At 39.4% G+C, this 25,103-nt stretch overlaps 1 protein-coding gene across 5 annotated transcripts in view; it reads right to left on the minus strand.

Annotated features, from left to right (window-relative positions):
• Positions 1-25,103, minus strand: part of il1rapl1a (interleukin 1 receptor accessory protein-like 1a) — a 174,620-nt gene that overhangs the window by 98,931 nt on the left and 50,586 nt on the right. For all 5 annotated transcript variants that reach the window (XM_040005297.1, XM_040005295.1, XM_040005299.1 and 2 more), the window contains exon 3: positions 2,534-2,819. In XM_040005297.1, coding sequence (XP_039861231.1) covers positions 2,534-2,819 — 286 coding nt within the window. The remainder of the gene's footprint in view (positions 1-2,533; positions 2,820-25,103) is intronic.

Below are 25,103 nucleotides of genomic sequence, written 5' to 3' on the forward strand. Positions count from 1 at the left end.
CAAACCACTCAACCCTATTGAAAACATGGTCTATGCTGGGTCAAAGCCAGGAAACCAACAAATTTAAATCACGTTGGCCAAGAAGAGTGGGGAAATATCCAGCAAGAGTCATGCTAGAATTTTGTTAATGGCTACCAAGCATCTAGTTGAGGTGCAACTTTCTAAGGTACATGTAACCAAATATTAGTGGGGTTGTAAAAATTTACTTAAGCTTGTATATATGCTTTTGAACCCGTGTAGATTGGAGAAAACACAAAATAAATTCAAACTTGCGCACCAAATTCTTGTTTTTTAAAATAATTAAAGATATATAAGATGTAAAGTTCTGATTGCAACTATAAACAAGAGCATGTACTAAATTGTTAATAATAAAAGATGATATTAACTGAGAGTAAAACAGCACTTGAAAGTGTCTGTGCAAAACTGTAACTACAGCATGCAATAATGAAATGCAGGTATAGCTCAGGGTATCATTGCACACAAAAACACTCCCCCTGGTCACACTCCATGTATCCTGCCTCTTTGGGTCTTTATGAGGCCTTTAACAGGGTTTATTAAAATCTCTCTGAAATGAAGAACTGCAATGAGGCGTTTATTGAGGGATGTTCTCTACTGTAAAGGTTAATAAGTTACTGCCACATGATTATGCATCTTGTATTATGAAAAGTCTCTATGTAACAACCCACTGAAGTCTGACTGTGGGATTTATTTAATAATTTATTTTTTGCCTATATTTGGTTGCATCTCTGTGTCTGTAAATGTTTCTATGCAAAACCAAATGGAGAATTTGGTATTTTAATCTTAACTGAAAACAAAGTATGTATAACTCCTCTACTAAACACACAAATGCAACTCCATTGTGCTTCTGTCTCAAGTTGATAAAGTTGATAATGTGGTCAATGACAAACCTACTTTTACTTACATTTAATGGTTACAGAACTTGAATTTAAAAGAGATTCACTCCACCTTATCTAAATGTAACCTTTCAAGATGAGTGTACATGCAAACGTTTTCACACTGATTTATAGTTCACTGCACTTCTTGTCTCTCAACACTCATACAAAGACAGCTCTATAAGAGTCATGTGATGTAATCTTTGAGATGTTTTAGGATTTAAGACACATTTGCTCAAGAAAAGAGAGTTTAATTTCACTTTATATGAAAAATTTGAGATTATGTCGCCTTTGAGTATATGCCCTGCCACTTATTCTCAAGTGTGAAATTGAATATGTGCTGATTTAATTTGAAATATTAATATTTCTGAACAAACCGTTTCTGTTCTATTTGGATAATATTAGCTTAGTATATAAACTAAATCATTTCAGGTACATTTGAATTTAGCAGTCACAGAGTTTTGAGTTTTTTTTTATTCTAAATAAACCCTGTCAGTAATAATCAACTTCTAAGTATGTCTCTAGAAATATGTTTTGTAGGTGCTTTTTTATGCTCCAGTGATTTAGAGGTTGACACACTCCTTGTTGAGCAATTCACCAAACAAACAGACAAACAAAAATTCTTCTGAAATTGGTGAGGTACAAGGACTGAAAATGGGTCAAACTCCAGCAAATGTCCAAAGAAAAACTTTTAAAGACTTTCAGAAGGCCTGCTCAAAACCGCTTGAAAAACAAACAAGTCTGGCTCTTCGGAAACAAAATATTTTAAAAAAAATGAGGAGTTGCTAAATTTTGCACAGTACTGTACATCCTTTCTGACTTGTCGAGTCATACGGTCGTGGCAGGTACAGTACAGAAACAGACTCTCTAGCTTTGACTACTTTTATCACTGCATGTACATATCAGATTTGCATCTAGGTATGTAACCCTTGAAGTCCTCTCCTCTTCTGCAGTAGCTATATTGTATTTAGATTATTAAGTGTAATATTATTATTGTTGGATACTAAGATTTATAGAGCACTGCATTTTCCCGGTGCTGCTTGTCCTGTGCGCTCTCCAGGAGCACCATCATGCACAGTATGTCTGGGAAATGAAATGGCTATAACATGCTTATTATTTCCCTTGACAACACATATAGGTATCACAGTACAAAAACTTCTATCAGTATAGTTCGTATGATTCTAAGCATAATGCAATCTCACCTCCACGGTAGAGATTCATGGAAATGTTAAGTTGCCAATTAATCTAACCACATGCATGATAATCTGCACTTTTAACCACATTTAAAGAGACAGTAGTTCATTTTGATAGATGTTTCCTGTTTGACACTGTCATAGAGATAGAAGTCCATTCTGGTAGATACTTTCTGCTAAAAAGAATAAGAACCCCATTTCTTTTTCTTAATCACATTTAGAAGTTGTAGTTTTAACTGACAGAATGACCTACCCTACTTTTAAAAACATAATTAAAGGAAGCTTGTCAGCTTCTCACTCTTACTGTATGTGACCTTGGTAGCTTCTAGATAATGTCTTTCAAAGGTAGTTCGCTATAAGTAAGAGGCTTAGTTCATCTGCCTTACTGTAGGAACAGGTTCTTCCATATTTCCATGTTCCATATGAACAGACATCACTCAAACTTACCGTAAGACACAAGAGTAAAGGCCCACATCTTGAAGGTCAGCAGGTCTGAACCAAATTGCGTCCTCCTCCTTGCTCATGCGCACGCCATCAAAAGAGATGGGCTCCTCAAAGTCACTGTGGCCAAGACCAGAGCTGCGGTACCACATGAGGCTAAGGCCCACACTCTGTGCCTGGCTGTAGTTGGCTCGGATGTAACCATAGAACAGTGCACATTTTATCCGTACCGGCTCACCCTGAAGGACCCGGTACTTCAGATAGTCCACTGACCAGTCTGTACAGCCATCCACTACAAAGAAGCAGAAAGAGAAGGAACAAGACATGCATCATTACCAAAGTGAATTTATAAAATGAGTCATAAAATCATAAAAAAAAATCATAAAATCATTGCATTAGTACTGCAATTCCAGTATGCAGTATATTCAAAGATATATTATGTAAGAACAAAGCAACACATCGGTATTTTGCATTCTCACATTGCTTTAGGACAGGAGGGAAGATTGCTGGGTCATAAACAACAATGTCCTGTGTGTATTTTGAAACACTCCCTCAAATAGCTCTATTAGTAATGAGACAATAAGCTATGTATACAGTATGCAAGTATACCGTTATTTCATTGTGTATGCTGAATAGAGAGTCATATAGCAGAGGACTTTTAGCTCCATAGCGTGTGTGTGTATGTGTGTATTTTTTGAAGATTGCAATTAAATTTGTTACGTCAGTGCTTACGTCAGTGCTAGACAACTCTTCCCTCCTTACTTGATATGTTGACATTTCTCATCCAGGGCATATGTGCTACGATGCCCTCTGCAAAGGAAGCTTTGACTGTCTCATATAACCACTGTGACATTTGGAATTAACCATAGAATATCTTCATAAATGATGTCATGCACCTTCAAGTGCTGTGGGTGCACCACAGCACCAGTGCAACACAGTGCAAGGCTAACTTGTTGTTGAGAATAAGCCCTTCAACAGGTTTTGTGCCTTGTCCAACAGTTCTACAGCTCTGCTATCTGACTACGTTTTTGTATATAGTGCAGTTCAGAAGAAAACAGTTTTAAAATTAAACCTAACATGTGCAGCACAGATGAGAACTGGACCTTAAAGCCTTATCTATGAAACGTATAGGGCAACTCAACTCGCAACAAAATCAAAGAAACTGGCAGGGCCTACCAGGCACGCTGGTCTGTTCTACTTCTGGCAAGCACATCTCTCCTAGTTCCCAAGCTACTGGATTTTAACCTATGGCCAGCTATCTGTCTCTGACTAATTAGGTAACATTTGTTTATCCAGCAGGTGTATATTTGAAAGCATGTGTGTGCATGTGTAACCAGAGACTGAGAGAAAGAGACAGAGAGAAGTAGTGATGGTGTGGTGAGATAAAGTAATAAGAACCCTGCTGCGTGCCAGTCTGTGAGTGATACGGAGCCTCACAGGGACAGCTATGCTTGTAATTAATACTCTTAATTACCAGGGAAGTAATGTGTGTCTTTCTGTGGGCGCGCTCGTGTGTGTGTGTGTAGGTGTGTGTGTGTTTTTATGAGTGTGCATTCCCTATACGAATGGTTGTCTGCCTAATTATGTCAGTAATTAGCAGCGTGCTTAGCTACAAATGTGTGTGCACTTACGTACATTTGAATGTGAGAGAATTAGAAGGTGTGTGCATGGAATAAAATGTGAAGCCCTGTCTAATTATCACTCTGCCCACATGCCCTAATACATGCAAACAGGCATAACTGTACTTTCACATGTGTTTACCTACACACCTCAGAACTTCAGACTTGATTACTTTAACTGTCAAGCATCTTAATGATGAGCACAGTTAAGGTTACACAAAATCTTTTTGTTGAAGATTTCGATGCACTATTAGATACTTTAATCATTCTAAAAAGCCACAAGACATTATAATTAAAAAAGCAATACAAACCTCAGAGAAAAACTAAACAATGGGGTGAATTTCCTCTACATTTGTTATGACATAAATATCATTCCACAGAAGTAGAAAGTAAATCTTCTCCCTTCTCTGAATATCAATCTACTAATCAACAGGGACAACAGAGGCTTCATTTATCCTTTTTTTTATGCACCTTCTACACCTCTAATGGATATGACCTCTGCATTGCTCTCACAATATCCATTTCTGCCCCCTGTGCCACAACAAAAACTGTTTACTCTAACAAGCTTGCCTGAATGAAGCAATGAAAGAAAACACTTTTTTCAGAAGCTCCATGCCTGTCTTTTCCTTTCACCGTGCAGACCTGAGCTGTCTGTGAAACAAACTCCACATGCATAAAAGTATGTATATGTAAACACACACACACACACACACACACACACACACACACACACACACACACACACACACACACACACACAAGGAGACCTTTCATTCCTTACAGACATCCCAATGGGAGTTGTCTAATGCGGTGGCCTTTTGTGGGGGAAACCATATTTACGTCTGAGACTCAAAACGGTTTTATCAACTCAATTAGAGGCTGACATTTCCCACATCCCCACGCTGGGCCGGAAAATCAATGCTTCCCGCTGGAGGAATACTGCAGTCCCCACCTCTCACTCTCTCACACTGACAGCACCACACATATCTACACGCACATACAGAAGCTCTCTCTTTTCTTCACTGCTCCTCTGGGACGTCGCACATTTGTACTGATTCTGTTCGGCCACTCTTAAACAAGCCCATACTGTAAAGGGTCTTTCCATATGGACACATTCCCACATGACTGTCAGTCTGAAGAAAGGTGGCCTCTGCACCTCCTTTACTGCAGTACCACGAGCTGCAGTACTCCCTTACTGGCTAGTGCTAGTGTGCTGCTGTTGCCCTAGCACTACTACAGCACATGATATAGAGGGTATAGGTATGGCTGGTGCAAGAAAATAGCAAGGGGGAGGGATGTCAAGCTGTGGGATGTGTGTCGTGTATGTGTGCGCGTCTCAAAGAAACCTTATTACATTCTGTGTTGAGGTCCAGACCTGTCCGTCTTCATGTGACACTAAAGCAAGGCAATAAATACAGACCCCTGAGCTAGAATAAATTTACTGGCACTCATGCATACACACTCGTGGAGCCACACAAACAAGCAAACGCACACTTGGAAACCAAACCCAACCTCCTAACATAAAATCACAGATTGGGCTACGTCCAACCCGAGTCAACTCCTGCTTTGTTTCTCCCATAATCAAATTCCTGTGATCCTTTCACAACATCATATGCCTCCAGTGGGCTTCCATGTCTCTCACTCGCTCTCACATTGCTCTCAGTTATCAGACTCGCTTCTCTCATCACTACCTGCTCTCTTAATGAAGTGTAATTATCAAACGTTAGGTGGGCGGCAGGGTTCTTGCAGGCCAGGAAGACATTCAGTGATCATATGTGGATAAGGATACTTAATAACTTTCTGTCTCTTTCTTCTCTTTCTCATTTTCTCAGTTTACACCCACGCCACATGGATGACTCTATTTCCTATCTCCCTATGCCCCTATGACTTGTAGCTTGGCCCGCTCGTGTTTCCTCCTCCACTGGTGATTTTGGACTTTTTTTTCTTTATAACAATAAATAATGGCTTTGTTGTTTAACCGGTGACTGGAAAGGGAAACAGATGACCAACAAAGTCTCCTAAATTCGCCTATATCTAAGGATAATTATGAATTACAGTATCTCTCGATGGCTTTCAGGCCCTACAAAAGTTTGTGTGTGTGTGTCTGTTTGTGTGTGTGGAGGTGGGTGGGGGGTGTAATGGTGCATAATCTATAATAAAACATCCACTATTCTATAAACCATCCATAAGCTTTCTTCAAATGACTTAAATCTACTGTGTTGCACACATTAGTACTATAAGTCCTTTATATTCAGCTAATAGAATGAATAAATATACAGAGCAGTAAATATAGAGAAACCATTCACACATTAGTCTTTAAAATGGGCTTAGGTACCAATCACAATGTGTCCTTTAGGCTCATTACTGGGCCTTAATTCTCTATCTCCCCATCTAGGCTCCAGATTATTTAATCAAGGAACAATATAGTCAACCACTACCCGAGTCTTAACCTGTAGTGATAGAATCCCAGCTGTCTCTGTAAATCACTGACTTTGTCTTTTTAGCCAACTGTTCCTCTGCGTGTCCCTGAGTGTGCCCTGAATCTGAATGCTTCTTCCAGGCTTGCCAGCCTTGAATCAGAGGTAGGTTAACATTGGATCTCCACATAAATAAAAAGCCCATAATGAGGGACATACTGTGTTGGAGGGATGACATAAATGTATAACCTAAGTAATAGCAAGATATTTGCGGTTATTAATGTCCTCATGTACACCTGCATGAATATGATTGGAAGTAATAAGTCAGATAATAGCTGAGAGCTGTGAGTAAGTGTGTTTGTAAAGTATGAATGCAGGAGCTGGTGCCAGTACACTAATGCAGTCAGTGCTCTGCTTAAAATAACACAGTCTTTTTTAATGTTGTTATGTGTGATGTTTGCTCTGATTCTTTGAAATAAAAATGTACTCTAAGAACTCTTATAGGTAGGGGACCCACATCAACCAGGTCTGCATATGTTAACTGCCAGCTGATTCAACTCAGAAACTCAGCAATGAGCAAAATTAGCTTCTGCCATCTGTCTTAATTATTTGGTATTTACAGAACAAGAACATCTGAAAATAATGCAGCTTGGTTTTGTTTTGATCCTTCACTGTTGCAGTGAAACAAGCTACTTTCTAACAGCACCTCACACAGCCTCAGTTGGCATTTGCAGTACATATTGCAGTACACACCTCTCCTATTTCTGTGAATAATACAAAATTCTAAGTTTTATAAATTTGTCTGTCGGAAACTATTCCAACGTGAGCTAATTTTGCAACCTGCAATTACAAAAAGATAATTTATACTGAAACCTTTGCAACTATGCAATTGAGGCCAGTACCTATAGACCCAATGTCAACATTTTTAAACATCCAGTTGTGCAACCACTAAACACACACGGTTCCTATTATTTGTAGGAAAATCCGTCCAATTCCTTATCCCTCTCCTGCTAGAACTCCAGAAAAACCTCCAGCATGGACAAATAACGTGATGTCTGCTTTTTTTTTTGCTTATCTCTCCCCCTTGTGCTGTGCCACTCTGTACTTCTCTGTCTCTAAATCGTTCTCTTTCACTAACAGTTTACCATTGTTCATTTATATGCAAATGTGAAGAAATACTGATAATTTCTCTCCTAAGATGGCGAACTGCATTTGCTCTGAAAAAAGTTAGATGAACATCACTCTTCTTTGAATAAATCTGCCTCTGTGCTCTTTCTGTCGCAACTGAATAAAAAAACAAAAAACAGTTGCAACAACAAAGATTTAATTTTAAATAAATAATCTTCTAAATTGCATATAAGGCATTGTCAACCTGTTATACACTCATTTACAGACTTCCAAAAGTCTTTCAAAATGTGAGTAAACTTCTTTAAACTCCTTGACTGTAGCTAATCATTAGCAGGAGTTTTATGGGTAATGTACACATACACTAGTTGTATGTCAAAATAAATACATCACTACATTTAACTATTGGGAGTGAAGAAAATCATCATGCGACTACACACGAAGGAAAGGAATACCCAAACTGCTGACCTGCTGTAGAAATATGCAACATTTCGATTGCTTTCATGCCTCCTTTTGTTTAGATTCTTCCAACTGTGTGAAACTGTGCACATATGCAGTATATTATTATATCGAAAGACTGATTATGTAGAAGAAGATACAAGAAGAGGGATAAACAACAAGTGATGGGTTGTAATGTGTTTGCACAAAACTTCCAGCTGATCCAAACTCACGGTCCCCATTGCCTCTGTTATATTAGCCCAAATTTGTATGTTTGAGCAGAAAGTTAGAATGAAGTATTAAATAAGTAATTTACTTCAGATTAGGATCTTTTAAAGTCTCAATGTTTTTGCTGAAGCTGGTAGGAGGAGGACATCAGAAAATACTCTGAGTTGGGTAAAAGCGACAGATGCATGCCAGTTTTCTAGAAACAACAGGAAGTAAGCTATTCCATTTCAGACACAATTTACCTTGTTTACTTTTCACAGAATTATAGACCATAAATAATTAGAACTAAAATTCCATAAAACGATGAAGAAAATGTTTTCACTGTTAGTCAATCTATACCAACTGGTTGTTGTTTTTAAACCCCTTTAATCACTCTCAGCATATGTCACATCCAGGTTTTCTTCTATCGTTAATCTCCTTTATGTTTCATCAACTCTATGATTTTTCCACACTCCATCATTTAACTTGTATAAAGTTGCTACTGGGTACCAGAGAAAACGTGATATCATCTTCCTAACTGGCTGCACCGTTAGGTTCCACTTTTCGTGGACGACTCTGTAACCAATCGCAAAGAGAACTGCATGATTCACATGTTTGCGGCCACTGAACTGTGCAGCACTTAACTGATAATGATACTGAAAAAGTTAAGAAAAAAAAAAAACGATCACCACTATCACAACTGTCCAGTTTCTTCAAATAAATATCACTGCAATTCCTGATTATGTTACAAATACTGCCTTGGATCTGCAGTAACAAATGGTTCACACTTACATTTTTTTCTTATTTCATGGTTTTCAGTGTTTAAGGTTTAAATTTATATGTTATAACTTATTTAGCTCATTAGATTTAGAAAATGGGCCTTTTATTCTAACAAACATTGGAGTCTGAACATTGGAGTCTCTTTTCAAAACCACCTTAAGACTGTAAATGGCCGCCATTATTGCAAACCAGCCTTATGTAACCTTATATGTGACTCTGAGATAATGACCTTCCTTAATCTCTGCTGTAATATCTGAAAGCTATTATCCATTATTTGTTATTGAATTACATTTTTTCTGTGTTATTTTATACGGTTACTGTTCTGTGGAAAATTGAATTCACGTTATCACAAGCATAACAGATCATCCCCAGTAAACTGAGACAATTACACACATTAATGGACTGCTAAAAAGTGACCACACCTATACTTCACATGTGTCTTCACATAAGCCTAAGCAAAATGTGTGTATGTATGTGAAATACACTGGCTGTACCATTTTTCTGCAGCTTATTTCAGTAGTTTTTTTTCTCCATGTGATAATATTTGCAGTGCTTGCTCTGTAAAATATGATGTAATACACAGCAGTGCAGCATTAAACTACTGAAGCTTCACCTGAGGACCACAGGAAGAATACAGGGAAGATAGTGAAATTAAGTAAATCTAATTTATAACAGTAGATGTTTGCATTTGCATTTATATTGGCAGAGATGTTTCAAAGGCAAGATGGATTTTTGAGAGATAAACAAAAAATAAGATCCTCAAAAATGAGATTTACCCCACAGGATCTGCTCCGAAAGAAACGGCACGCAAATACATCTGTTGATTAAATAATGACAGTAGGCTAGAATCTGAAAGTAAACACACCTACAGTATTCACTAATGTATCAAAAGTGTTTTATGGGTGAATCACAGAAACTTTCAAGTTTGCCTGAAGGTGAGTCCTGTTTCTATTGTTCATACAGAAACCAGGGTGGGTTTGTTGCCCTTGACCAAGTTCAGCACAGCTCACTCAGATCCTTTTAATAACTCTCCAATTGACTTCAAATTAACCAGAACCCTTTATAGAACAGAAATTTCCCCTGTTGTGTGCAAAAGGGTGTCACTGAGACATTAGCTTTTTGACTTCCCTCTCTCTCTCTCGCTCTCTCCCGCTCTCGCCTTTCCTCTCTCATCCTTTCTTCCTTTCTCTTGATGATAAAGGGGCTCTTTTTAAGGAGAACAGAAAGCTTGTCAGGATTTGGCCAGCTGGAGAAAGTCATTTGAGGCCCAAATTGATGTGGCCGGGACTCTCAATAGTATCTCTCCAATAGTGGGGGCAGGATAGAGGGAGATGTGGTGGCCGGGACATTGTTCCTCGTAAATGGCTCTTTATTTCATAGGCGAACTTGGGAAATGAGCAGCACCGTTCACGGTTTCTGCTGGGGAAGGACGGCCATGCGTAAAATAGAACACTAAGAAACAGGAGGCCCTAATATCTTAACAACTAAAAAGTCAGTGGCTCTCCTACATCATGTGCAGTTTTACTGGCAATGAGAGCACATGCAAATAAAGTCCCTATAAGATATAAAGTCAAGGCTGTGTGTGAACACCATCCATCATGCTGACAGGGTGTGGGCAGCCCACATGGACATGAATCCATACACAGGCTGACTGACTGAGCCAGGTCCCTTGGACCAAAACTAGGGAAAAAGGCCAAGGAAGAAAAGCACTTCAAATAACACAATCCTCAAATGCAAAGCTTGTGTGCAGAGTTGCTTTTTTTCCTTCTGTGGGGCAGTCTTTGTGTTTGTCTATGCAGGTGTCAGTCTGCAGTGTTGTATTAAAATGCCAGTTATTTCTTCGCTCTCTGTCTCTGTGTGTGTATGTGTGTGCCGGCGCTCTCCATTGTGCAGCTGTGATCCATGTGATTCAGGCTGAGCTGTCACTCTGCTAATCTTCCCCAGTAGAAATACAGCTTGGAAAATGTCATCTGAACATTCCGAATTGTGTTTACACTCGCTGCAGGTTCCATCGCTTCTAATTTGACAAGTCATTATCACCCATGCTCCTCTCCCTCTTCCCTCTTCCCTCTTGCGGCCCGAGACACAAAAATAAAGAGGAGGTGGAAGAACGGAGGGAGGAAAAACAAGGCAATAAATTCCACTCACAGACAAACAACTGTGCTCTTGGTAATCAGTTAATACAAAAACCTTAGCTAAAAATGGTGAGCATTATTGTTATTTTCAGTCATTTACATCAGCTACTCGGCTTCAGATCTGTGTAAACTTCACATCATTCCCTAAGGCCTGTTTATATTTATACAATGCAAAAACTAGACAGAAAGCCCTGACGGAGAAGTTTCTTGGCTGTCTCGTAAAAAAGAAGCAGCTGGTGGATATGTGCGCTGGGAAAAGCACATGGCTTTCCACACCCTCAGGCCCACAGCAAAGCTAGCTTTGACAAGGGCTGCACAATGGGAATTCAGTATTAAAGAAAACAAGGTGAAAAGCCTCATACAGCAAGTCCTAGAAATAAAACAAGAAAATACGTTGTTATTCCAACACCCCATATGAGCAATGCATCATCTGACATCTCTATCAACAGGACAGGCTTTCAAAGATACAAATGTTCTGAGCTTACTGCTACCTTTAGGGAAATGACTGCACATATACTGCAGCTCTAGATCTTAAACTCCCATCAATTGTATAGTGATGTCTAGGTTAGATAATAAATCTGCAAACAGAACTGTAGAGCCCCTTCCTCCCCTTTCCAAAAACTTTGTGAATCTGGGTTAGACATGTCTCTAGACATTTTGTGGACCATTGGACTTTGTATCCTCAGGCTTTGTGAAGCAGCATTTTTTGAGACCTCTATTACCGGAAGGAGGGAGCTGGGGTGGAGGCCAACAAAATCCACAGACATCCCCACTACTAACTGAGAGATGTTAACTGTGCCTATACTTGAAGATAAGCTCTTCAGTGTAGATTTGTACTCCAGTCATGTGCACGAGGTAATCTAAAGCAGATCACAGAGTACAGCCTTCGTGGCCACTGTACCAGTCTTACTCGGTTGTCAAGTTGCGTTACTCAGGTGTGCTTATTAAATTTTGGGCCACTTGTGGCTACAACATGGCATAAATAACAAATCAAAACACTAAATAGCATGATAATTATGGAGGAGTAATAAATGTGATGTTAAATCAAGGTGACAGCAGAAGAACTGACAATGACAGAGCAGGTGGGAGAGGAAAGGAAGCAATGATCCATCCATCCATCTGTAAGTCTGTCCAGTCGTTAAAGAGACATCTCCAGTGAGAGCTGGCACTCGGGGCCACGGGAGTTAATGACACACTGCCTTAAGCCTAGATCCAGGCACTGTTCCTCTGACAAACTTATACAAACACAAGAGCTGAAATTATTTTAACGTAAACGTGTGTATTTCACCATCAAAAGACAGAAGCTTGCCATATAGTGCTGTTATGCTACAAGAGCAAGGTCTATACACCATCAGCCAATAGCATCTGATGCTGGTTGTTGACTGATGGCACAAAGTAGAACAAGTCAATAGAAACCTGTTATTGATATCATCACTCCTGCTGAAGTGTGATCAGCGCTCTGTCTGCACATGCCCTTAAATATTTACCCCTGTTTAATCTGCTGTCCTCTCTGCCCCCAACTTTCGATCTACTCCTCATGCTAAGATATGATGCCTCACTGCAGCCTGTCCTCCTACCATGTTTTTCTCCCCCAACTATATTGAAATTACACCTCTTGGATTTACCCATCACCAAGCCCCTTTGATCAATGTTTTTTTTGGCTGTGCTTAACATTGGAAATATACCGGCATATGATATTCTCTCAGTTTTTCACAATTACTACTAGTTCCCTGGTTAACCCCCACCTTTCCTGAGTTGTAGTTAGTCATTTAAATTAATATGTTTGCTGAAAAGAGCACACAACAAAAATTCCAAGTCACAATACAAAGCCGGCAAAAAGTCATCAAGTGCTGAAGATAAAAGAACATTTTCAATTAAGATGATTATGAAGCTTGGTTCATTAATAATGCAAAAATCATTACCCCAATTATCTTAGCGTCCCAGTTTAAAGACACCGTATATGTGCGTGTGTGTTTGTTTGCCCGGTTTTTTTGCACGCAAGAGTTTGTCTAGTGTGTAAGTAAAATGGATTTCTTAAGTGAGCTAAAGCCAAAGATGTGTTCCTTTTAATGACCACAAGAAAAAAGAAAAGAACTATAACTTTTACAAAACCCGTGCAAGCATATACATCCAGAGAGTGCTTTCAGGTGCACCTGTATGCATGCACAGCACAAAGGGAATGACAAAGACAGAGACTAGCGACAGAGATAGGAGCGACTGCTTGATGCGTTCCTCTAAAATATTTATGCAGCTGGAGATTTGTGTCCCTGATTCTGTGTCCAATTAAGTGTTTTTTTTCCCCTCCAAATGGATGGGAATTAGATAGGAAAGTCTATGAGAAACACCATGCGGTAAATGCATATACAATAAGAATAAATGCTCATGAATGGAATGCAATCCAATACAACAAAATCATGCCCCTTTCTTTGCTCCTGACATTACAAATTACTGCATCCATTTAATGCAACAGCAGACTCCCAACATTAACCTGCTAGCCAGAAGTGAAAGCAATCCCATTCACGTTTCAAACTTCTGAATTATTCAGTGGCTTGCCAATAAGGAGTGGTGCTTGTGAGGATTGGGCTTTTGGGTGTTCACTTCCACGACAAATGACACAGATGCTAACATGCATCGCTCCCTAGTGACACTCACACATTAGTCTCATGAACTTAATATCCAGAAAAAATTGTAGAGTGATTTATGAGGACTTCACAGATGAAATCACTGACACAAATTAACAGAAATGATACTGACTAACAAAACGTGGATTCGTCCTCGCTCTGTCTCTGAGCTGCCTGCTCTCCCTCGGCCTGGAGAGTAGGGAGGGCAGTGGCTCTGCGCAAGCTTTAAATAGGAATTAGCAGCATTTCATTGTGATAGTGATTGAGTATGGGTCCCTGGGGTGGGTCTACTCATTGTTACCAGGCCTTGTAAATCTACAGTAATCCTCTCAGTGGAGGAGAAAAACAAACACACACACAAATATTATACATAGACACATGCATATAAACGTGTGTGCACATGCATGCTTACTTTTCACTGGCAGAACAATATATGCATAAAAGGTATCTGCTGGCACTCAAACCCAGTACTTTTAAGGATGGAATGTCAATGAAAACAATCATATCCCCCCTCAAGATTTTCCGAGAACGATTTAAAAAACTTTGTTGCCGAGACACTGGTTCCTTATACGAACTACTGCCCAAGCTGCTTACTCCTCTAACATTTGTCCTCCGCCCACTCAATCACCCACACAGACCCACGGACACATGGTTGGGAAGACACAGCGAGAGTGCAAAAACTAGCTCACAGCTTGCTGACTCTTGCTCTTGAAACCTACCCACAGTCAGGGTTCACCTGTCCTTGCACTTTACATATTTTCAAATCTTGCACCATTTTGCAAACTTCACTTGGTCGCGCACAAAATAACCCTAGTCAAGACTATTAAGCATTTCAGACTAAGCTGGAGAGGCTAGAAGAGGCAGCTGAGTGTGGTCCTTGTTCAAAGAAGATGTCGCTTTAAGAGGTACAAAAACCCTTTTAATTAATTCTTAGAGGTTTGGACATGCAATGATTATTCCAAGTTTAACTACTAAATTCCTCAGGTATACCACCTTAAATCACGTTGGAACCTTGTGATGCTGAAGTGACTCGTGACACTAGTGAATTTTGTCATTTTAAATTCGGGTTTGGGTTGCCAACTCTAACAGGAAATCCATTGCTCTACAAAATAGAAAACATGAATGTACATGGACACCATAAGATAAAAAATAAAGTAAATCCAATGCAATCAGTAGTGGAAGAAGCATCAATAAAACCACTTATATATGCTCAGCTATAAATAACTATAACTATTATATTGATATAGTAATAAATTGTTATTACTACAATTTTGATGTTGCAGCAGGTAGAGGCAAACAGTTATTGTGCAACAATGTGCATCTATGATAAATTGAAAGAACTCTTTCAGATTGTGGTAAAGCAGTGGGGATTCCAGTATCACTTGCCAAATGGCAGCGGGGTGAACAAGCCATGAGTAGGGTTGACTTTTGGTATCCTTTGGGCTTTGATCAGACACCTCACCGATTATGTTCTGTCAGTTTCAATCACTCGCTGCAGAGACTTCTGGTCTTGGTCTTACACATTTCATGATGTTTCCAGACATTTCCGATTGCACTTAGGGGTGTAGGATTATTTGAGTTTTAATCTCAATCATGATTCTGGCTTCCCACAATTAAATGAGCATGATCGTGAAATGTTTAAAATGCAAGCTCCACCAATTGGAACGCAAATTAAAAGCAAATCAGGCGCTCCCTTAACCTCCTAAGACCTGAACTCTGTCATGGCATGCAATTTTAATTTCTCTTCGCTATTTGGGCTGATTGGGACATGATGAATGTAAAGACAAAGAATTACCAGATATTTTTTTTACCTGATTTTTGTTTCTAAGAAAAATGAGATCCACATATGAGGATATACAGCAGCAGTTTAATATCCTCCTAAGTGGATATCAGGCCCTTGTGGAGCAAAATTTAGTATTTTGGTCTAAATAACCCAAAATGTGATGTCCACATATGTGGACGCCAGGTCCTAGGAGGTTAAATTGATATTTAAACATGTGCCTGCATGTGCCAATCACAGCTGTTCCCTGCATCATGTAGCTTGAAGTTTGAAGGGTTTATTGGGTAACACTATGTTAAAAGATACAATTACAATAACATCCAAATGTCTGGAACAGCAAAAAGCAAAGAAATTGTCCTTAAGAGCAGGTAGTTGCTTGGAAATACTTTGGATTTAGCGCATGTTATGTTAGCCAAGGACAACTCATATGTAAAAAGTGCTGTGCCTCTGAACTGCAAAGCAACACAACTCATTAAACCACATGAAAACACACCATAAACTGCAGTGCAATTAAAGCATGAAGGCCAACAAAAATAATGAAATGCGGGAGCAGTTTCCCTTTGACTTCATTTTATTAAGTCAACAGGACTGTCATTAAGAGATGTGCTTTAAGTGAATCATTTTTCAATGCAAAGATTTGCACAGATGTGACAAATTGAAAGCAGCAAATATTTCACTCTTATTTAAACAATGCAATAAAAAATGTTTTAGTAAAATCAGTGAATAATGTTACAAATAATCTCAATCTCACTATTGACCAAAATAGCATGTTAGCATTGCGGATATAATTGTGCAGCCGTTCTTATACTATTAAAGTTTGTTATGCTACAGTAAATATGAAAATGCTATCACATATGGAACTTTCTCAGAAGTGCATTTAAAATCTGTTAAAGTTCAGTCATTGATATAATGCAGTAAACACAACAACTGCGTGAGGTCTGTTAGACAGGTAAACACATAGTTTCCTAACCTCACATTATACCTGTCATTCTGTTAGACAATACCTCAAACATTGCTTTCACTAAAGTGAAATCAACTGCATAATAAAGAAATGCATACAGCAATATGTAGACCTGTGTCATTCCGCCACAGCTGGATTAACGTATTATACTGTGTTAACTTCAAGTATATAAGAAAGTAACAAACCAAGCAGCCATATGTTGCCCTGCCCTCAGTATTATTTGCATGCACTCATCTGTGCCCACAGCACAGGAGCCCACACTGAGAAATAGTATCTGCTGTTCTCTCAGGCATGTACTTTATAGACTATTTTCATATTTAAGCACGCTGTGAGTAAAGGCTCCTCTAGTGCACAGTAGGTGTTGTGGAAATAAATATTTTACACTGGAATCTAATTGCATTTTGTGGCCTTGAGCACCCTACAAGACAATCTGCAGCGCTGGTCTAATGGCTATCTTCCGTACTGTCTGCTGGGGGACCACTGACACACATGCACACTTTTTATGATCTAGTTTATGGACTTTGTGAAGCTCTCACACATCTGTGTTTAACGTATGTACACTAGAAACTACAGAAGATACAATATGTATTCTAACTACGTGGGACTCTATAAAATATTAAAGGATGAGGGAATATCATAAATCTATGGCAAAATCTGTGATGCATGCCGTCATGTCACGGAGGACTGTGTGTACCCTTTCTGTTTCTGCCCATTGACCATAAAATCCCACATGAAGGGCTTTTAAGGGTAAGGCGTATGAACATAAAAACACACAAACATGCACAAAAATTCAATAATGAATGTCAATATGCTCTGAACATCATACAAAATGAGGTTACAGTATTTGTGCATTAGTAAGAGATATCTCTATAGCCCAGAAATCTCTACCATTTAGCTTGAGAAGCCACAAAAATATTAAAAAAAATATAGAAATATCTAAATACCGACTGGGCTACAGGCCACAGAGTTAAGTGTTGTACTCAAATGATGGCTTTATTGAAGATCAGCATCGCCAGAAATGTATAATCTGACAGGAAGACCAAATCAATATCAGCGCAGGATCCAGCACCTACCACTCAGATGAGGGTTTAGCACTCAAACAGAAGCCCACTAGGTCAACTACCAGACAAATCCCAATAAGGGAATCAACATAATCATGAGGGTCCAGGCCAGCCTTAGCTTTGTTTCCTATCCTTTTAGTCTGTGCTGATGGATAGTATACAACGAGGATGCGGGACCAGCATCCCTCTCTATACAGAGAGAGCAAACAAGCAGATGGTCATGTAGTTCTAAAAGTTGGCTGTTAAAACAAAAGAACTCAAAATACTTAAAAAATGCAGTCTCCTGCATCCCTGCCTACTGCAGGGCTGCAGAGGTTCACAGAAATCTCTTTAGGATTAACCAGTGCGGCTGTGTGTATTGGTGATGCACATTCACAGGGTGAAGCTCAGAAAGCCTGATGTGGTTTTCTGCTGGCACACAGCCAGAATTTACTTATGAATAAATATGAGGGAAAATCAAATAAATAAAAGGACAGCAGGGAAAAAAATAATCCTGTTAAAGATCAAACAGCAGGCTCCCTTTCCCCTCCTCCTGCCATTCTCTCTTGCCTTGATTTTTCTCCAATTTATACCTATATTCCTCGGGTCATCTATGCTTCCACTGTGCCCTCTCACTTTGCTCACTTTTCTCACCCGTCTTCTCAGCAACTACACCTTAACTCACTATATAAATTTCAGATTCCCGTCGTCTTCTTTTTCTTCATCTTTTCTCCATCTCCCCCATCCGCCATCTCCTTTTCGATTTCATGGCCGGTCATATCTTTAATCTTGCTCCTCTTTCCCCCTTGTCCGATGCTCCCTTGCTGGCTTCGCTCCCTCCCTCCTCCTCTCTCCCCCGCTCCTTCCCTCACTCCCTCCAGTGCAGAACTAAATGGAGATTAATGAAGGGAGGAAGATGTGTCTGTCATCCAGACAGTCTGATGCAGCCACCACAGCAAGTAAAGTACTGGATCTATTCAAAACACACTAGACATAGCTCTAATACTGCTCCAGCTGAGAAGAACGACAGATTAGCATGCCGCTTCTATTTAGATAATTTGTGAATACTAACCGTACTGCTGAAGCATGCATTCCTTTCCATAGTGATATAAAGTGTTTAGTGTGTGGGTTTTCTTTCCCTTCTCTCTCTCATTTCTTTTCTATCGTTAAAGGATATTCAAAGTACACCCCAGCATCTCATTTCCTCCCCAAGTTTAAATCCTGACAACTGACGGCCACTCGCTGCTCACACGCCAGTCAAGCAGCTCTGATAAGCCCCGCAGGAAATTGACTCGTATTTTAGAGCTACATCTCCCATATCATATCCGTCTACCACCCATCACGCCCTTGGTTAGAGGTCAAGCAGCTTTCACTAATCTCACATGCAAATTTGTGCATGTTACAGTGTGAACGTGAGGGTGATATATGAACCATGTCTATAATTCATGGTTCATTACCGGCGACAAGTCACGCTTACGTCCGCACACAACTTCATACCGATATTAGGTTAGCGCTGGGTTAAAGCATAAAAACGGTTTTAAAAAAAGGCTGTCATTTGAATACAGAGCATCTGTGTCAGTCTGTGCGTATATTTCTTATTCCTACACTCCCCTGGTGCATTCAGAAACAGAAGAGCAGGAGGATGCTGAATGCTGTGTGAAATATTTAGCACAAGTAGCGATAAAATTCTCTGAACTTGGTTGGTTGTCTTCTTAAATATCCAAACCTTTCCCCTTTTATAGTACCTTGATATTACAATGATTTTTTTTTTTTATATAGAAATGACGCAAGACTGCGGTACGTGTGTGTTTGTGCGTTTGCTTACCAGCACAGGGAGCGCTCTCATCTCTAAACACTAGACAAACACATTCGATTAAAAGCATTCTGATTAAGATGATGCATTAGCTCACGAGGTTACAAGCACCAAAACCCATCTATAAAGAAAAAAGGGCCTCTGTATGCCACATTTAACACTAAAATCAGCTGCTCATACCCACACACTTAGGCACTCGTCAAGACTCGCACAGCCATGTGTGGATTAGCTGCTGTTTATGTGTGGCATATATTCATCTATCTGTTGTGTTCCTTCTCTCAGCCCGGCTGGATGTTGCTTTTTTAAAGCGCAGACATTTCCTCTAGTTTTTCTGTAGCACTGTGCACAGCAGCCAGGGGAACGCAGCAGGGGGGAACAGGGCTCATGTGACTCTACTACTGGTGAGAAGGAGGCTGAAAACTAACAGGCTGGCATACACGACTGGGACTGCAGTTAAGTCGACTGGAAGACTCCTGCGAGGCCATTGCAGATATGGTTGAAGGAACTGCATTAAATGAGAGCATCTGCCCAGTTAAAATTGATTCCAATTTCTGCATCTGTTTCTCGGATCACAGCAAAAGCAGTCCTGTACTGGGTGGACTGAAATGACCTGAAATCAAAGACAAAGAGTTATTGAACAGCTCAGCTAAGCTTAGATAGATAAGATACTGACCTAAAAAAGCTACAGGACGGTTAATGCTTCAAGGCAAGAGATGGCTGTAATTGTCCTCCTAACCTTCTATCTGTAATTAAAAAAAACAGCTCTGACATTCATGAGCATTTGAACAGCTGGTTTTGACCTTCCTTACTGCCCACGTTATTAAAAATGACAAACAGCGAATATTTCAGCTTTGAGGGAAGGACTGTTTTCAGCATCACTTGATTTTCCAACATCAGCACCCCACTACACTTACAAACACTAATACACGTGAACCTTTTTCTCATAAATTTCTCCTAACCTAATACCTTGCCTCCAAAATGCATCGACAAACCACATCCGTAACATTGACATCACTGATTACTCTGGTTACTTAACAGTATGTTTTTTAAAGAAGCACAAATAATGGAACTAATTCATAGGGAATTTCTGTAACTATACATAATAAAATGCAATGTTTTTTTAAACATCCAATTCCTGTATAAAACTGTTATACTCCTATCACTATTGTTGATTCTCTAATAATGGATTAATCATTACTAACAATGGGTTGTAAGGATGCTGAGAGGAAGACTAAAAATGGCATTAACACCACACACAGGGACGGCTAGTTTTAAACACTGGATGTTTTTTTATGAGCGTTATCTGTGGGAACCCGGTCTTCCTGTTCAGCTTCACTTAAGTATTTACCTTATTTGTTTTTTCTCATCGTGCAGTCGTAGTGCTCTCTGTCTGTCAGTTTCTGCATCATAATGCTGCACTATTTTGTCTTTCACTCTGCATATACTTCTACCTCATTCACATGCTAATATTCTTATTTTAATTCTTTTTGCCCTCCCCTTTACTTGCAGTGCTCACTTTCTCATTCACTGCGTTAATATCGGCATTCTTCTTATTTCCCTCCCCCCATCCTCTTTTTTTCTCTTCTTCCCCTCCTCTTTTGATCTGTGTGCTGAATTATTCAATCTTACCCGGGCTTTTAATTCTCTTGATTGAGCCAATTACCTTCTGGCTGGATCAATGTGGGGAAGGTAATGATTTAAATGGCTGCCGCATAAAGCCACATAACCACTTCAACTGGTGCAGAAGGGAAAAAGGAGGGAGAGGGGGAAGAGCACATGGAGGAGGAGGACTGAGCAAAGGAAGGTGGTTTAACTGAGGTAGGGAAATGAATATCCTCTCTTTAACACAACCGTGCATGATTCAGCATGTACGTTTAAGTGCTTCATTTTGTGTCCCTGACTCTACCTGCTGTATGCTACAATGTGAAATCATGCAGGGGAGGCAGACTGTGCAAACTCAGTTTCCTTAGGGATTATCTAAAATGTATGGGCTCTGTGGAAACTGGGTCAGTCTGATCCTAAATGGTGCCATCGTAGCAGAAATCCACTAAGTCGATACCGCCCAGTATCCCACAGACCTTCTCTCTCTCTTGTCATCTCATCTCTCACATGCACCTCTTGTTCGTTTAGCATGTCCAGTCCTATGCACACACCAACATACTGTACATGTGCACATACAAACACACACTTTTTCCCCATCATTGCAACTCGTCATCTCCTGTTGAGTGAGCTGTCCCATCCTATTTGGCTTGCCTCCTTCATCCTCCTATCTATTATTGATGTAATGGAGCATTGTATCTAAATGCAGCCCTGCTTGTGACAAGCTCTTCAGCCTGGAGGGAATCAGGGAAGCAGGCCAACGGCGGTGTGCTCCTATTGGGTTTGCTTTAGGGGCAAGTCAGAGAGGAGACAGATGAATGATTGGGCAGGTAGTTATCTTGGCCTTGGACTTGGACTGACATAGATATCTGTGGCAGTCCATGGATAATGCCACTAGCTGCACCAGACAGTGATCAAGCATGAAGTGATAACAGTCCTCTTTGCGAAATATGCCAAGAATTGTAGTTGCAGCCATGCAGTTGACATAATTGAAAGCTGAAAATATGAGCAAGAAAACTCTATGTTCCATCTCAATGGCAATTTATGTGCTTCTTTTATCATCCAACAGACACCACATTAACAGTATCACTCTAGAATTGTCTTTTGTCTCTAATGCAGATTTATTAGGAACTCAGACTTGAATCCTGTCCCTGTTTTTGGATGCACACTAGTTAAAGTACATCCTCTTTGTGGGCCATTTGAAGTCCAGTGTCCATATGAACCACTTAACTAAAAACAAAGAGACCAGCATTAGATTTCGTTACCACAGCAACTACAATTGGGTTCTGGTGGAGGGGTCAGTGGTGATCAGTTCCCTTTAAGAATGATAATGTTGAAGAAGCAGCGGAGGCTCAGGATGAACCACAGCATAGCTGCCTCTCTTAACCAGTTTCTCCCTCTGTTGAACGCGACTTGTTTCTTATACAGTGATACAATCTGCTTTATATATCTATGCCTGTCACAGGAAACAGTCAGCCTTTATAAGCTTAGAATATGTATAATTACATGACTCATAAAATTAAGTGGCAACAGTTTAAATTTAACAGACAGCACACTGTTCTGTTCCGAATCTCAAATAGCTGACATGGTGATGTTTTGCTTTTCAGCATTTAGCTGATGATTAGCAGCAGATTAAATAATTTCTTTTAAACATCATACTGAAACTTAAAACTTGTATTTCGTTTTCTATGACATTGCATGATACAAACTAGTAGGCTTTATTTAATCATACATGAATTAGTCAGATATGCTCATTTTCATCTGCTGCTTCTGTTCAGTTTTTAAAACAGTGACCAAAAATAGTACTAAAAAGATAGTAAAATATTACAATTATATACAGTGGCACATACCTAAATCAAAAATAACACTGTAGCAACATTATATATACTGAAAAACAGACAAATGAAATGTGAAGAAGCAGTTAGTATTCTAATGATCACTTGTTGGATCGTTAAAAACCTTCAACAGCTCGACAGCAGTAAAGGAAGTGTTGAGCTTAGTAATATCTACTACAGTAAAATCCCTTCTTTAGACGCTCACTAACTTAAGAAACCTCTTCAAATGAAAAACACGCAGTATATTTTATAATATAGCTGTCTCAGAGATCACAAGTTGCAGTATGAATTACACTATAGATTTTCTTTTGACAGTTTTGCAAGATTTTTGAACTTTAACTACAAACCAACTCACGAAACAACCAACCAACAGCTGAACTATTCTTGTTCCCAGGATCACATATAGCCACCGAGTTATGGCAGGTATGGCATTGCTTGGTGAACTTGATGCATGTGCATGAAAAATAAAATCATTTAAAAAAAAAAAAAAGCAAGGGAAGATCAAAGACCAAAAGAATAAAAACTGACTGCACCACAATACAAAAACAAACAGAAATCATAATGTGAAAGGCAAATACTTTTATCAACTTATGGTGGAAAAAAAACAGAGGTTGTGCTTATTGCCTAGCAACCCAACGATTCTCCTTACACTGCAACAGTCGCATACGTAATAGGATCATAAACCACCGCAGCACACAATATTCACTTGGAAAGATGTCAAGGCCTAAATACTTAGTAGGTGTTCTTTATTCAGACTATAGGGAGTTAGTGTTCTGCTCCCTCCCCTTGTGTTTGCTTCTTTTTTCCCTCTCTCTCCTCCCTCACTCATCTCCTCACCCTCTCTCTCTCTCTCAGGTGCACCAGGTGGAGTAACTGATGATCGCCCTGGCCTGCCCTGATTTAAAGGAGGCTGGGAAAAGAGTTTCTCTTTCTCTCCCAGACTACCCAGCTCTCCAGCATAAGGTTCTAAGGTCCCTGATTCTTTTGTAGGGATTTATCTTCTTTCCTTTTAGGACTGACCTCCAAGTAGTCTGTGTCTTTTTTAAAAAAATAAACAATATAGAAGATGGATGTAGTCCTGGGCTAAAGCTTCGAAACAAGTGGTTTCACTTTCAATCTTTCAGTTTGCAACATAGTATGACCAAGATTTGGTAAATAGACTTTTTTTTTTTATTCAGTATGACCCAAAAGGACCGACTAAGACCATGAACTCAGCAGGAAAGTTTTTACAGAGGTCAAGTCAGAGAGTTGCTTTTTCACAGACTCGGATCAGAAGCCCTTTTGCAACCACAGCTGCTGTCTTCTGGTGGCAATTGAGTATTAGCTTTATGTTCCTGACCTTGAAGCAGCATCCATGATTTATAGTTTCTATGGGTTTCTTTGTTTTTTCATATTTTCTGTTTAAATAAACGTCTTGAGTGTGGCATCCTTTTGATATGTTGCGGTCACTGAGATGAGTTGAGCCTCGGTGTAGCTGTAAATGAAAATACCAGCAGAAGAATTCTTCAGAGAGAAAAAGACCTTCATTACAGAGAAACAGACACTTTTAGCCACCTCCTGTGGCAAATGACTGAAGACATACACAAACAGATACCTTTTAGGCCTGTTCATTAATAAAGGATATTTCAAATACACTACAGGCTTCACAGAAATGTGCAACCAAACATTTGCAGAAATGTGTAAACATAAGGCAGAGGAACACATGAGAAATAAAATGATGATTTCTGTATCACAATTTTACTAAATGAGCATGAAGGTGATCGATTGTTGGTTGGTTGAAAGAAATGTACTCATATTAAAATGAGTAACTTCAATAAAGATGTTCCACTTCTCTTATACTAAACTAATTGTGTTTGGCTATATATTCTCAACAAACCATTTTATAACTGGTATTTTCAGTGATTGAATGTTTTATTCATCAAACAGTTAACAAAAGATTTAGCAGATGAATCAATGTGTCCACCGGTGCACATTTATTAATATTTATACTGTACGTCCTTAGAATTGATGATGGGACCAATAAAAATATAGTCAATCCCCTTCGTTCTTGTGTTTGCCTTTGAAAGAAAAATGTACACAATAGATCAATGGTCTAGGAGGAATTTAAAATTAAAATCTGCACAAGTTTATAACCCAACAATACCTTTTCTTCTTACGTCTGCACAAATGCAATTGTTTACTTTCATTAATTCAGGATTCTGCTCTT

Source organism: Simochromis diagramma, unplaced genomic scaffold (genome assembly GCF_900408965.1).
Source record: "Simochromis diagramma unplaced genomic scaffold, fSimDia1.1 OVJJ01000501.1, whole genome shotgun sequence".
Classification (NCBI taxonomy): domain Eukaryota; kingdom Metazoa; phylum Chordata; class Actinopteri; order Cichliformes; family Cichlidae; genus Simochromis; species Simochromis diagramma.